This window comes from Protopterus annectens, chromosome 13.part0 (assembly GCF_019279795.1).
Source record: "Protopterus annectens isolate FY-2018-M chromosome 13.part0, PAN1.0, whole genome shotgun sequence".
Classification (NCBI taxonomy): domain Eukaryota; kingdom Metazoa; phylum Chordata; order Ceratodontiformes; family Protopteridae; genus Protopterus; species Protopterus annectens.
Window position 1 is genome coordinate 752,465,613 of NC_056747.1, and position 13,587 is coordinate 752,479,199.

Sequence of the window (13,587 nt, forward strand, 5' to 3'; positions counted from 1 at the left end):
GCGACAGGGGTATAAAAGAACCAGCAGACGCCATTTTCTTCAGTTTTTCTTGCCCCAGATGTCAGGTGCCCCCAGAAGGAAGGCAATACATAAAATTATGTAGTAATGCAATGCAATATAATCAAAAAACAGTAGTTGCAAGCAAATACACCATAAAAGAATACCCCTAGAGGGGAAGGAGGGAGGGAAACCTGGACTGCAGCTGTATTAGCACTCGAACATCTACATTTATGGTAGGTACAAAACTGTACTATGTTCATCGTGCATACAGCTGCAGTCATAACAGATGGGTAGAATCCCAAAGCTAAGAAAGGGGTGATAGGCACTAGGGGAGGAGACAAAATGCCCTGCAAGACTGCAGTGGCAAAGCCTGCTCTAGATTTGGAGTATAATGGTAGGTTGTAGTGTTTGGAGAAGGTATGCACAGAACTCCAAATGGCTGCTTCCAAAATATCCTTGGTAGGAACTCCTCTGAGGAAGGCTGCAGAGGTGGCTGTGGCCCTGGTGGAATGAGTTCTAATGCCTGTAGGTACAGTTTTGCCATGAAAGGAATAGCCAAAGCGTATGCAGTGGGCTATCCATTTTGAGATTGTCTGTTTGGAAATTGGTTTTCCTTGAGCTCCTACTGCATAGGCCACAAAGAGCTGTTCTGATTTTCTGAAAGGATTTGTTCTGTCCAAATAATAATGCAGTAGCCTGTGGATGTCCAAGGAATGTAGTAATCTCTCTCCTTTGTTTTGAGGATTGGGATAAAAAGTAGGTAAATGTATGGCCTGATTTAAAGCTACCCTGGATACCACTTTAGGCATAAAGGACGGGTTGGTTCGTAAGGAAACTCTGTCCTGATGGAAGATGATAAAAGGCTGAACAGCCATGAGAGCCTGTAGTTCTGAAACTCTACGAGCTGAAGTGATAGCCAGAAGGAAAGCGGTTTTCCAGGACAAATATTGCAAATCTGATGAGGCAGCTGGCCCAAAAGGAGGCAAAGTCAGTTTTTCCAGAATGAAATTGAGATCCCAAGCAGGTATTGGTTGTTTCCTTGGAGGTCTTAAATTCTTAGCCCCTCTGAGGAACCGTCTTAAAAGAGGGTGAGAGAATAAAGGAGGATCTGTGTTGTATTCTGCAGAAATGGCTGAGGCATGGATTTTGATGGAGGAGAACGAAAGTCCACTGCTTAGCAGTTCAGCCAAATATTGTAGTATCTGAGGTAAATTCAGTTTTCCAGGGTTCTGGCCCTTTTTCTCATTCCAGACGCAAAAACGTTTCCATTTTGCGGAGTAAGCTTTTCTAGTTGATGGCTTTCTGGCCTCCAAAATGACATCCTGCACCTTCTTGGAGAGTAGGGCCTGCTGTGATGCTAAGGAATCTACCATGCGGCTAGATTGAGTGTTTTTAGCTGACTGTGAAGAGTTTTGAAGCTGTGCTGAGTCAGAAGAAGAGACATTAGAGGCAGGGTCCATGGAGGGGAATGAGTCCGGCTCCTCAGGAGTGGGTACCAATGTTGCCTTGGCCAGTCCGGAGCAATGAGGATCATCTTTGGTCTGTCTGCTCTGGTCTTCAATAGGACTTTGGGCAGCAGAGGAAGAGGCGGGAAGGCATAAACTGTCATTGATGTCCAACTGAAAGAGAGAGCGTCCACTCTCCAGGCCTTTGGATGTAAGATCCTCGAGCAGAATTTTGTCAATTGATGATTTTTGTGGGAGGCAAAGAGATCTATGTCTGGCCTTCCCCATTCTTGTATTATTTCTGCAAAAACTTTTGGATGCAACTTCCATTCGTGTGGATCTGTCATATTCCTGCTTAGCTTGTCTGCCAGCGTGTTTTCCTTGCCTGGCAAGTACTGTGCTTGTAGTTCCATTTGTAAGTCCATGGCCATGCTCCAAAGTGACATGACCAGTCTGCATAGGGGATAAGAATGTGTTCCTCCCTGCTTGTTTATGTACCACATAACTGTGGTGTTGTCCGTTCTTATCAATAGTTGACCTGGTTGTAGAAGGTCCTTGAAAGCTATAATAGCATTTATTACTGCTAGCATTTCTTTTTGATTGATGTGAAGGTGCTTTTCTTTTTGGGGCCATTTGCCCTAAATGCACCGGTCTGTCATGTGCGCCCCCCAGGCGTAGTCCGAGGCGTCTGTTGTGATGGCTTGATTTGCTTGAGGCTTGCTGAATGGAAGACCTGTGTTTGTTTGACATGCTTGAGCCCACCACAGAAATTCCTTTTGCAGACATGTAATTAGTGGTATTATTGTTTCCAAACTGTGGCTGTGTTGAGACCATATGTTTTTTAGGTACCATTGTAGTTTTCTCATATGCAGCTTTGCACATGGGATTAGTAAGATGCAAGATGCCATGAATCCCAGAGCCTGCAGGATTTTCCTTGCAGGTCAGCCTGGTGCAATTTGCCAGTGTTCTGAAATATTGAATTAGTTGCCCCTGCTTCTCTGGCGTGAGGTAGGCCATCTGGGTGTTTGTGTCCAAATTGGCACCCAGGAAAATTATATTCCGAGCGGGTATTAGCCTTGATTTCTCTTTGTTGACTGTGTATCCCAGAGAGTTTAATAACATCATTACATAAGCCAGATGTTTCAGAAGAATGTGCTTGCTGTCCGCTTGGATCAGGCAGTTGTCCAAATAAGGGTATATTTGTATCCCTTGAAGTCTGCAGTAGGCAATTACTGATGCCAGGCATTTCGTGAATACTCTGGGCGCAGTAGATAAGCCAAAGGGCAATGCAGAGAATTGATAATGGGTTGAACCTGAAAGAAATCTGAGGTATCTTCTGCAATTTTGTCTGATTGGGACATGCAGGTATGCCTCCTTGAGGTCCAATGTTACCAGCCAAGACTCTTTGCCCAGCATGGGAAGAAGTTGCTGTAGAGTGAGCATCTTGAATTTTGGTACGAGTAGGAATGTGTTTAGGATGGAAAGATCCAAAATAGGTCTCCAATCTTTTCCCTTCCTTGGCACCAGAAATAGCCTGGAATAAATACCTTGACCTTGTTCGTGTGTAGGTACCTCTTGAATAGCTTTCATGTTTATAAGATCTGAAATTTGCTTTTGTGCCTCTGCCCTTTGATTGTGTGGCAGGTTTGGCATGCCTCTCATTTTTGGAAGGGTATGAAAATGGAATTTGTAGCCTCCGTTTATAATGTCCAGGATCCATTTGTCCTTTGTGACAACATGCCAATTTTTTGAGAATAGTGCCAGCTTTCCTCCTAAGGGGGCTGCCATTTGAGACCTGGTTGGCCTGCAAAGGGGAAAGTCATTGGGTCTGCTTTCTGAAAGATTGTGAGTTGTCCTCACCACCTCTTTGTGTAGGAGCTTGCCATTGTCTGCCTCTGTACGATCCTTGTGATTGTCCTCTGCCCCTCGGGCACTTGTATCTGCCTCTTTGGGGTCTGTCTGTGGCAGGAAAGGACCAGTTTTTGGAAGGCCAATTTCTACTAAAACGTGGGGGTTGAACCTGCAGAAATTCTCACACAGTTTGCATTGATTTAGCTTTTTCCTCCATTTTCCGTAATACTTCCTCAGCGTTTGCCCCAAATAGTACATCCTTTTGAAGAGGGGCGTCTAGTAATTTAGCTTTGATATGATCACGCAAGGCTTGTTCCTTGAGCCAGGCATGCCTACATATGACTGAGCCTGTAACAGCAGCTCTACATGAGGCCTCTAGAGCATCAAAACCACATTGTAAGGTATGTTTACCCACTTGTTCTGCACTATGCATCAAATCCTGCAACTCCTTCAAGTCTGGTTGTTCAGGTTGTGACATTTTACTTTTCAATTGAGATAACAGAAACTGTTGGTATTTTAGCATATGAAACTGACAGTTTAAGGCTCTCATGGTTAAGGTAGCCGAGGTATATACCTTTTTTCCCCCACCTTTCTAAGGATCTGGAATCTCTCTCGGAAGGCAGTGGATTTTTAGCAACGGAAGCCTCAACTCCCTTGGGCCCCTGTGAGATGGTTTCTAGGTCAGCAGCATGTCTTTTGTAAAGAAATTGGTGTGAGTCAGGAACCCTGTAGTACCCGTCAGGCTTAACTGGAGCTGGAGGTAGAGAGTCCGGGTTAAGGCAGGCCTCCGAGTAAACATCATCTAGGATGTCCCAAGACAGGAGGTATAGCCAGAGGCCTGTGCTGGGGTAACAAGAAATTCCCCGAGCCTTTTCTTGGAATCTGAATAATCCTGGCCTTCCCAGTGGAAGTGTTCCCTTAAGGTATGCAAAGTTTCCCCAAATGAGTAATCCTCGGGGGGGGGGATACAGAAGGAATAGACTCCTCTGCATCAGAGTCTTCAAAAGAGGAGTAAGACTGTTCCTGATCATCAGAGTGTTCTGGGAGGGGGAATCTTCCTCCACTCTGGGCCTTTTGTCCGGAGGTGGCCGAGAACCTCTGATTAGAGTAATTAAATCCTCAGATATTTTAAGCATCTGTTTCTTAGGCATGGGGCCTGGAGATGGGCCCGGTGTAGCTGGTCTTTTAGGGTGCATGGATGCTTTAGACTTGGTGAAAGCCTTGATGGAGAAAGAAGAGGAAGGTCTGAAGACACCTTGAGTGGAGGTGGACCTGTCCACATTCTGTGTTTCAACGCCAAGAGTGGCTTAGGTATCTGTAGTCGGGGTGTGGGCCGAGGAGCCTGCGACCTCGGGTACAGGAGACACCGCCAAAGATGTGTCATCGGTAATCAGGGGCTGCGCAGGCGCCTCACTGAGAACCGGACCACGTGTAGTCTGCTTTGGCATGGTGTCGGTAGAGGCCGCGGACCTAGAGTGTCGGTCCTTGTCTTTGCATTTTTTAGACAAAACCGGAGTCTGAGTATCCGACGACATGGTACAGTTGAATGCTTTCCCAAAAAAATGCTGGGCGAACTCCGCCCGACACTTAATAGTGCGTTTGTTGAAGGTAGCACAAAAGTGACAGACCGAGACGTCATGGTCTGGGCCTAAACAAGGTATACAGAGGGAATGGAAATCCTTATGCGGTATTTGCTTCCCACAAGAAATACAATTATTAACTTTGTCTGACATCGGTCTGAGGCAAGAAAAGTTTCCCCAATGGGGTACTTAGCTTTTAAGAAGACTTCGGTTTCCAAATTTTTCCTAATCTCAGGAGCTGGCCAACTGGCACTTGCGAACTGCTTCTGCTTCGGGCACCGCGCGGCAAGAAAGACTGAAGAAAATGGTGTCGGCTGGTTCTTTTATACCCCTGTCGCACTGACGTCAGGGAAGAAGCGACGAAAACCGACGCCGGACCTAGACTTTGGAATTCGGCCAACAGAGGACCCGCCTGACAGCAGGAGAACCCATCTGTTATGACTGCAGCTGTATGCACGATGAACATTATCAAAATGTTTCCACTTAGCTGAGAGCTCAGCTGAAACACGGCTTTACGGCTACATGGCAAACGAGATCTGGGGCAACAGGGAGAAGGGCATTGTGGGTAGAAGCTTAGCATGAGAGTTTTTTGGCTGGCGCGAACTTGGTACTAGGCCGACTCGGTACCAAACCCATCGGTGATGAATGAAATAAGATTAACATCAGATCACTGCTCTGGGAAGATGTGTCCTGCCAACACAAACCACAAAAATACACAGCTTATATAGGGGACACCTGCTAGAAAAATCTGAGAGAGAAGATATTTGTGGAAATGAATTTTCAAGTTGTTACTAAAACAATATCGAAGTAAAAAAAATAACTCTGCTACTGCTCAGCTCCCGTCTAGAATATATATTTGTTTTTTTAATACACCTGCTATCTTTTCTCTAAATAGCCCCTCCACCATTTTCCCCATCGGCCCAGAAAGATTCTCATTTAACAACGGGCAACTTTGTTTACATAAATTATATCAAATCACAGTCTCCAAGTCGACAACTCTCGACAAGACTCTCTCTCTTCCTCTTCTAATTAGAACAACTGTTTCACTGCCCGCTACCTGTCACATCATGCTCTCTCCCCCCTTATCTATCCGAAACTAATACTCCTAACAGCCCAAGTAGCCCCAACCATTCTCACTTTCATATTTACTTCACTTCTCAATCTTATATGTAACAATGCTTTCATAGTTACTCTACTACCTACATATCTTAATATATTTCATTATCAACCACATTCCCCCTTTCTAATACATCAGAGTTAAGACGTCTTTTTTTTTCATTATTTCAACTGCTAGAAATTGCTGGTAATATTACAGTATCTTTTACAATGTTATATCCCTTTGTTGTATAGAATCCTCTGTCTATTTCTAATGAATGTTCAACACTATATATACCTATGCATGCTATTTACATACTCTGTTCCTAAATGTTTATGTTAGCTATTATTTTTCTCTCATGTATGTACACATTTTTTTTATTCCTTCTGATATTACTTAACTTTAATCACATGCATATATCAAAAATGTTAAATGTGGCCCTCCTCTGATAACAGGGTTTTACCCAGTTTGACTTTCCTGGTATACAAACATACTGTACATTTCCCAACAAAATTCCTCTGCCCTGAAATCCTGTAACTCTGACTTCATGTTTTTTTTTCCAAGTAGGGTATTGAAAATCAGCTGTTTCTAAAACATTTGAACTACCCTTAATAAATCCAAGCAAAGAATCACACTTCTATATAAAGAAAAATGGAATACTATCCTATTTAAACTGAAAAGAAAAACATAGCAGCACCATTTGAACTTGGACACTCTACCATTTACCTGGACCAGCTGAATGCTGCAAATATACAACAAATTCTAAGTACTCTGTTGAACTTTTGTTCTTAATCTTTTCAATTATTGACTACTGAACACCATGCGACTGCATCTTAAGCCTAACAGCAACATTTTTCAAATAAAACAGAGTCATATACTCATGGTATGTTGATACAAAACAAAAGTGTCACACTATTACGACCCAAACAGCTACTTAACCAATTCTCGAGACAAACTACTTCTTTCCATGGTTGCTACTGGATAGCAAAGATCAGCAACTCTGGACAAACAGATTTCTGCAACTGGAGAGCTACTGTGAAATTTAGGAATAGCACACATTTACTGAAAATAAATAAATGCATATACTTGCATGCACTCATCCCCAATGAAGTTGAGGATTACCCACACACCATTTTATACATGCTGCTACACTATGTCATTCCTGGTGCAAAGAAAGCAAAAATTAGTGTTTTACTTCTTAAAGAAGGAACCACCACCCTATCTGACTTATCGGAAACTGCAACCAAATCCACTGTGGCATCGTGAGATAGATACTGCAGAAATAAGCACACAAACCTGCTGCATCCGAACACACCTAGCATCTATAGTAATTAAAAGACCACTATACTTCTGAGATTACTGCAGCCACAGGAGACAAGGATTCACTTACTTTTGAGCCAAGTATGTGTTGTGCTGCAGTACTGAAATATCCAAATAATCAAATCAACTTCTCATCTGTTTATTCAGAACACAGAGCTACTCTACCACAGTCATTGTGGGGGCGAGGGCCTTATTACAAAAAAATAAATACACAAAACAAAAAAATAATTTAGTGAATACAGCACAGCAGGTAACTAAATGGCATTTAATAAAAGTGGAAAGAAGATAAATATACCCCACAACACACAGGAAAATGCAGAGATCAACAACATCACTACTGCAGTCACCTCAGACGGAACATTTCTAAAAATCTACAATTCTAAGATCACTCCATAAACTCTACAGAACTTCATAAATAATTCAACAACCTAGCACAGCAGCATAAGCACAGACCAAGACTTGCACATCGACCTGGACTTTCATGCCTACATGTTCCTACAGGACTAATGTAGACAAAATCTTTAAATGCTTTGAGGATACCTATATCTAATGTGGCTGTCTACTAGGGAGTCCAAAAACATCTGCTTCTACAATTCTACAACAATCATAACTTTAAGATTAGCTTTAATGTATTTTGTTAGACAAAAATACAGTATCCTCTTTGTGTAACTCTAGAAATGCAGCCATATTAAAACAGGCTTTCACTGTAAATTCACTGAAACTGCATGCACACCATCAGTGAATGACCTTCAGGCAAGAATACCAATAAGAACAGAGTGTGCAGTACAAACACATTTTGTTTTATGGTACATGGCTTCGGAACCAAGGTTAAGGTGGAGTGTAGACATTACCAGGGTTTTGGTATTATTGGGACATACTTCAGATACAGTTTGTTTGGACTGACATGCAGAAAGTCAGGTCAAATATTCAACATTCAAGAATATTAATGACATTACTAAAGAGGATAGTGCCAAAGCCATGGACATAATTATCAGACTATGACAGCAGAAGCCACAGACAATTTCAGTTTATCAGCAGTGTTACTGGAGACGGTATTCAGACAGTGTTGCCATTTACCTCCACTGTACATAATAAAGCATTCTTAACCAAACTACAGTGTTTGCAGACTTTATCTAAAAGGTACAAGATTTGACCCATAAAGGAGAGACTGGCACCTGTTCAGCACAAGTTTGGTGATTAACAGATAAAGTCCTGTTTCTTCCAGTTAATTCCAGCTTATTCTAGTATTCTACAGTCCCATCAATTATTACAAAACTGTACACAAACATGGGACAACAGGCAGCAATGCTTTTAGGAAATGGGATGGTGGAAATTGCCAAGAGTTACCTTCAAAACTATCTCAAACTTGTACACATGGCTTTCTACAAAAATTCTTAAAACAGCCATTTGTACCCAAACTAGAAGAAAGCTGTACTCAAGGTTTTACGGAAAGAAGAGTTCACAATATTCAGTAAAAGCAATCTGGATGGAACAAATATTTTTCAAATGGTCCACTGCACTACACCACACACCATAACAAATACAGTGAGAAAGAGAATGACAGAAAAGGAAAACAAAGTATCACGTACATAAACTAAGGCTTAAAATATAAATGACAATTCCAAGGCCTGAAACACAAATAAGAACATTACCTTTAGTGTGATATAGAATAGCAGCTCTCAAGTCAAAGGACCCCAAGCCATCTTTTATGTCTAGGCCTCTCTGGTTCCTCTGTTCTTTGGCTGAGGCTAATAAAACATTTGTAGGAGAGGCCTGAGGGGCTTCAAAGTCCTTAGAGACAAATACTATAGCACCTGGACTCCCAATATCTGTCTTCTGAAGTTCAGCAGCTGGGACAGACTCCTGGGTTAAGACTCCACCCTCACTAGCAGACAGAGAAACTGGTTTTAAAATGCCACTAAGACAGTTAGTCCGTTTGTCTAACTCATAGGCTTTTGGAAACACAGGGTGTTCAGTTCCTGAGGGCTGTATATCAGCACCCTGTGCAACCAGTGAGGCAGGATATTCCCCTTGAAATGTTACTTCTGTTGTTCTACTGTCCACTGATTTTCCAGTACTGGGCTCTGGGCCAGCACTTGGTTCATTTATAAATGACAATCCCCACTGGTTCTGGAAAATATCTCCCAGGATCTGTGATGGCAGTTCTACTTGTGTAGTGCCTGAAAAAATGGATTGCATATTTGAAGGATACATGAAAAGGCTAGGCTTTTTCTGCTCAATAACTGTTGAAGATGCAACACTGGCTGTAGATGTCACTGTATCAGGCCCAGTAGAAGATGGTGTTACATTACTAGCAGCAGTGGTGAGCAATGTCTGAGTCCCTAAGGGACACAAATTCCCATCAGATCCACCCAAAACAGGGCCATTAGAAAAGCTTGCAGATGTAACAGATTTCATTGCAGACATTGGAACTTGGCACAGCCGACTAGATGCTTGAGTCTGACTATCCCCGGTTGAGGAGCAAGAGGAAGATGATGATGAAGAGGAGGATGAGGAGGAGGAGGACGACACTGGTAAAGGATTCTGGGACGCTTTGTTGAGATTCTCTTTAACTTTGCTTGCATAACTGATTTTAGGTACAATTTTAGCACTACTATTGTCCACTGGAAAAACAGGGGGCGGTTTAAACAAGGTCCAAGAGTCCTCTTTTGAGGAAACTGAAGTAGACGACTTTCCCTTAGGTCGGTCATCAAACTTCTTACTAGGCCCAGGCTTGGCATCAGAGTTCTTTCTCTGTACATCTCCAGAGCCAGGTTTTCCACGAACTGTTCCTAAAATACCAACTTCATACTTCCCCACAGTTTTGGCACTTTCAAACCGTGCCCCCTTCTGTTCAGCAGACTCCAATTTAGAGTTCTCAAACTCCTGTTTTGAGGCTAAGGAATTAAACTCTTGTTGCATTACTCTATCATCCTGTTGCATCAAACCTTCTGACAGCAAATTCAAATTTTCAGAACCCTTGATGCTATTACGCCTAGCTTTTCTCTTTTTAGGTGTGGTGTACCCACTCTCAGATCCACTGCCATCATTATCTGCATTTTTTCCTAAATAACCATTTGTAATATAACCAGAACTGTTAGTTGCAACTCCATTTGGAATGGCTATTGCTTCCATTTTGTCCATGGATTTGCCCTCTTTCAGTTTACTTTCATAGGTTTTGTCATTTTTTCTGTCCATACTGGTTTTCTGGACACAAATCTTAGTTTTGCTTCCAACTTTGAGAGCGCTACCTTGAACAGACTGCTTGGAGTTTATGTCTACAATTTGCTGGTTGCCATTTGTTAACCTGGAGAAACCTGTATTACTTGACTCAAGTTCCAGGCTTCTTGTCACTTCTCTTTCTCCTGCATTACCATTCAGTTCTCCATAACCTAAAACAAAGAAAGAAAAATTACAACAATGTGCACAGAACTTCACTCTCAACACCATTTAAAATTATTCTCCAAGTTAAAACACTGCACTGCCACAATCATATTCCTTTTAAGTACTGTACACATTTTAAAAGCTGAATGGCATCTGCACAATGATGCTGACAAATGCAGCAAACAGGAGTCTTCCTCCCATCACAAGAGTAGCAAAGCTTTGGACGTTCATTACCAGGAAATGCTGTAGTGTCACCCAAAGCAGTTTTCGCTCTGTATAAATGAGGCCTGCTTGACCCCAACGCTACTTGCTGTAAAGCAGCAGTTTAGTCTTAACGTAAACAGTGAAAGTTCGGGTGGCAAATGCAACTAACTGGATCAGTGAGAACTCGGAGCATCTTACTACAGATATACATACTTTCAGAATAGGTATAGTTTCATTCACTGAAAGGAAATTGAACCATCAAGTACGCTGTCACACCTTTTTAGCTAATGTAACCATTCAGGTACTCTGCAAAGTAGTTTTAATACCCACCTTAACAGCAGATGACTGAAGCAACCCTGTTCTCCACAGTAAACCAACTGTATAAAACACCTCTTGTGAAAAGTTCTAGCTAAGCTAGATTTTGACAGCAGTAAAGAAGTTGCTGCTAAGATAACAAAATCTGGCTGCTAAACTATGTACGCAGGGACAGATCTGCTTCTCCTAGCAGCATTTAACAGATTCGTAAACACACACAAACTACTTCCACATTTCTAAAGAAAAAAGAAAAAGAAACTACATATGGCCTTCTACAACAGAGATCCAAAGTAAGAAGATGCATTAGGTCAATCTCTGCAGCTACTTCTAGTATACACAGATGTCGCCTTTCTCCAAAGTAATTGCCATACCGTTACAGGATTCATCAGGACTTCACTGGTTTATCAAAATTAGAATTCACTCCATGGGCATCTAATCAAGATATGCACAGTGCATTAGATACAGTTGCTTCACTGCTTTCTTGCCATTATGAACTCATACAAACAAGCTAAACTCCACCACTATTATGACTGCTGGACACCAGTTGCACCTGACTATAAAGGCTACATCCACTGTGTTTTCTATTAAATCATCATACCATGTTTTCCAGCCACTAGGACCTTTTCAAAAGTAAATACTACCATGGTGGCAGAATACAGGCTTAAAAGTCTAAGCACTCACCAGGCTAAGCCAAAGAAGCAATCAAGTTGCAAGGAGACATGAGGCTGGATGGGACACAAAGCATTTCCTGTTACAGTGAGCACCTCATACAACTATTTCAGCATCTCCTGTCTTCATAGTGAACTAGCTGGAATGAACACCAAGTTACAAATTTAAAATTTGGATACAGGATCCCTTAATATCAAATGATACTGAATATAATTTGCCAGCTAGAAATAAACTAGTATACTCTGTCACAAAGCCAGAAATGGTGCCACAGGGGAATGGACACCAGGGGGTCGAACCTAAACAGGAAAGAACTGAAGTCAGAAATGGCAACAGCAAAACAGATACCAGGGAAAAGTAGCACATTGACAGAAAGGGCCTCTGACACTCATGTTAGACAGGACAAGGGCACGTACATCTTTGAGCAGTGGGCATCTAAGTGGCATACTACCTAAGAATTTATCACATATAAAAGTTGGGATCAGCAGGACTGCAGTCATTGGTCTGGACAAAACAGAAGAGGCCTGAATTAAAGTGACAGGGTTATTTACTCCAAAATGAATATCAAAGGGATTTTTTTTCCAGAGTCCCAAACACATGCTGAACATACTTAGTAGCCCTATTAAAACAATAGTGCCCTGGAAAAAACAGCAGGCTTAGAACTAAGACTGACAATGGTCTGTAGTGATCAGTGCTCTACCCAGGTTGACAAATTTAAAATAAATAAAATACTTTCTATTTTATTAAAAATAAAAAAATTATTACATCTCTTTTTATTAGAGGAGTAAATAAGAATTTCTCAAATTTCTTTTTAACTACACAAAAGTTTAGTACAAAATGCAGCAGAAGAGGCAGAGGCTGTAGTTTGAAACAATGACGTTCAGTATAAACAGATGAAAGCGACTGACAAAAGAGAAAAAGATTGTCAAGTCCTTAAAAATATTCAGTGAGCAGAGTAGTTAAACCCTCAACAAAGTCTATAGCACCTGATATCAGGAGATTTCCCCTGGCAATGCAGGCAGTCAAAAACGTCAAATAAGTCCTAATGGTCAGCACACTGAGAACTCCCATTTTAAGAGGGGGCATGGGAAAATGTCATGAGCCAAAGCATAGTGCACTTAACCACTCACAAAAAAAAAAAAAAAAAAAAAAAAAAAAAAAAAAAAAATTTTTTTAGAGCTTATAAAAGTATGGGAAAGGGAACAAAACATATTCGTGGTGAAATCAAAAATGGCCCTGAACACACGTATTTAAATGAAAAAAGGCAGGTTGGGTCATCACTTCATATCAATGCTGAGCGTAACCATGAAGAAATGGGGAATACAACATGCCTGGTGAATGAGGTTTGCCAATGAAAGGAAGGATGCCTAGGAGTCTGGGAAGTTTTAGCTTTTTTTTCTTGTTGCATCTATTTACTTTGCAATGAAACAAACACTTACCAAGACAAAAATCAGAGGAAGCTCCTAACCCAATAACAAAAGTACAGTTTTGTACCTACCATAAATGTAGATGTTCGAAGATCCACATTGCTGCAGTCCTAACACTTGGGTAGTCCGCTGTCCCAGTCGGCCCGAATACCAAAGTATATGGCTGACGCCGGTCAAGGCGCATTAGTCTGACGTCAGGACGTCAGGGTACAAATGCGCATGACCGACGTCATATCCTCAGTCTTTTCTTGCCCCAGATGTCAGAAGACCCTAAAAAGATAAGGCTAAAACCAAAAACA

At 41.7% G+C, this 13,587-nt stretch overlaps 1 protein-coding gene across 2 annotated transcripts in view; it reads right to left on the reverse strand.

Annotated features, from left to right (window-relative positions):
- NUFIP2 (nuclear FMR1 interacting protein 2) overlaps window positions 1-13,587 on the reverse strand; it is a 952,263-nt gene that overhangs the window by 887,970 nt on the left and 50,706 nt on the right. For both annotated transcript variants that reach the window (XM_044054448.1, XM_044054447.1), the window contains exon 2: window positions 8,945-10,684. In XM_044054448.1, coding sequence (XP_043910383.1) covers window positions 8,945-10,684 — 1,740 coding nt within the window. The remainder of the gene's footprint in view (window positions 1-8,944; window positions 10,685-13,587) is intronic.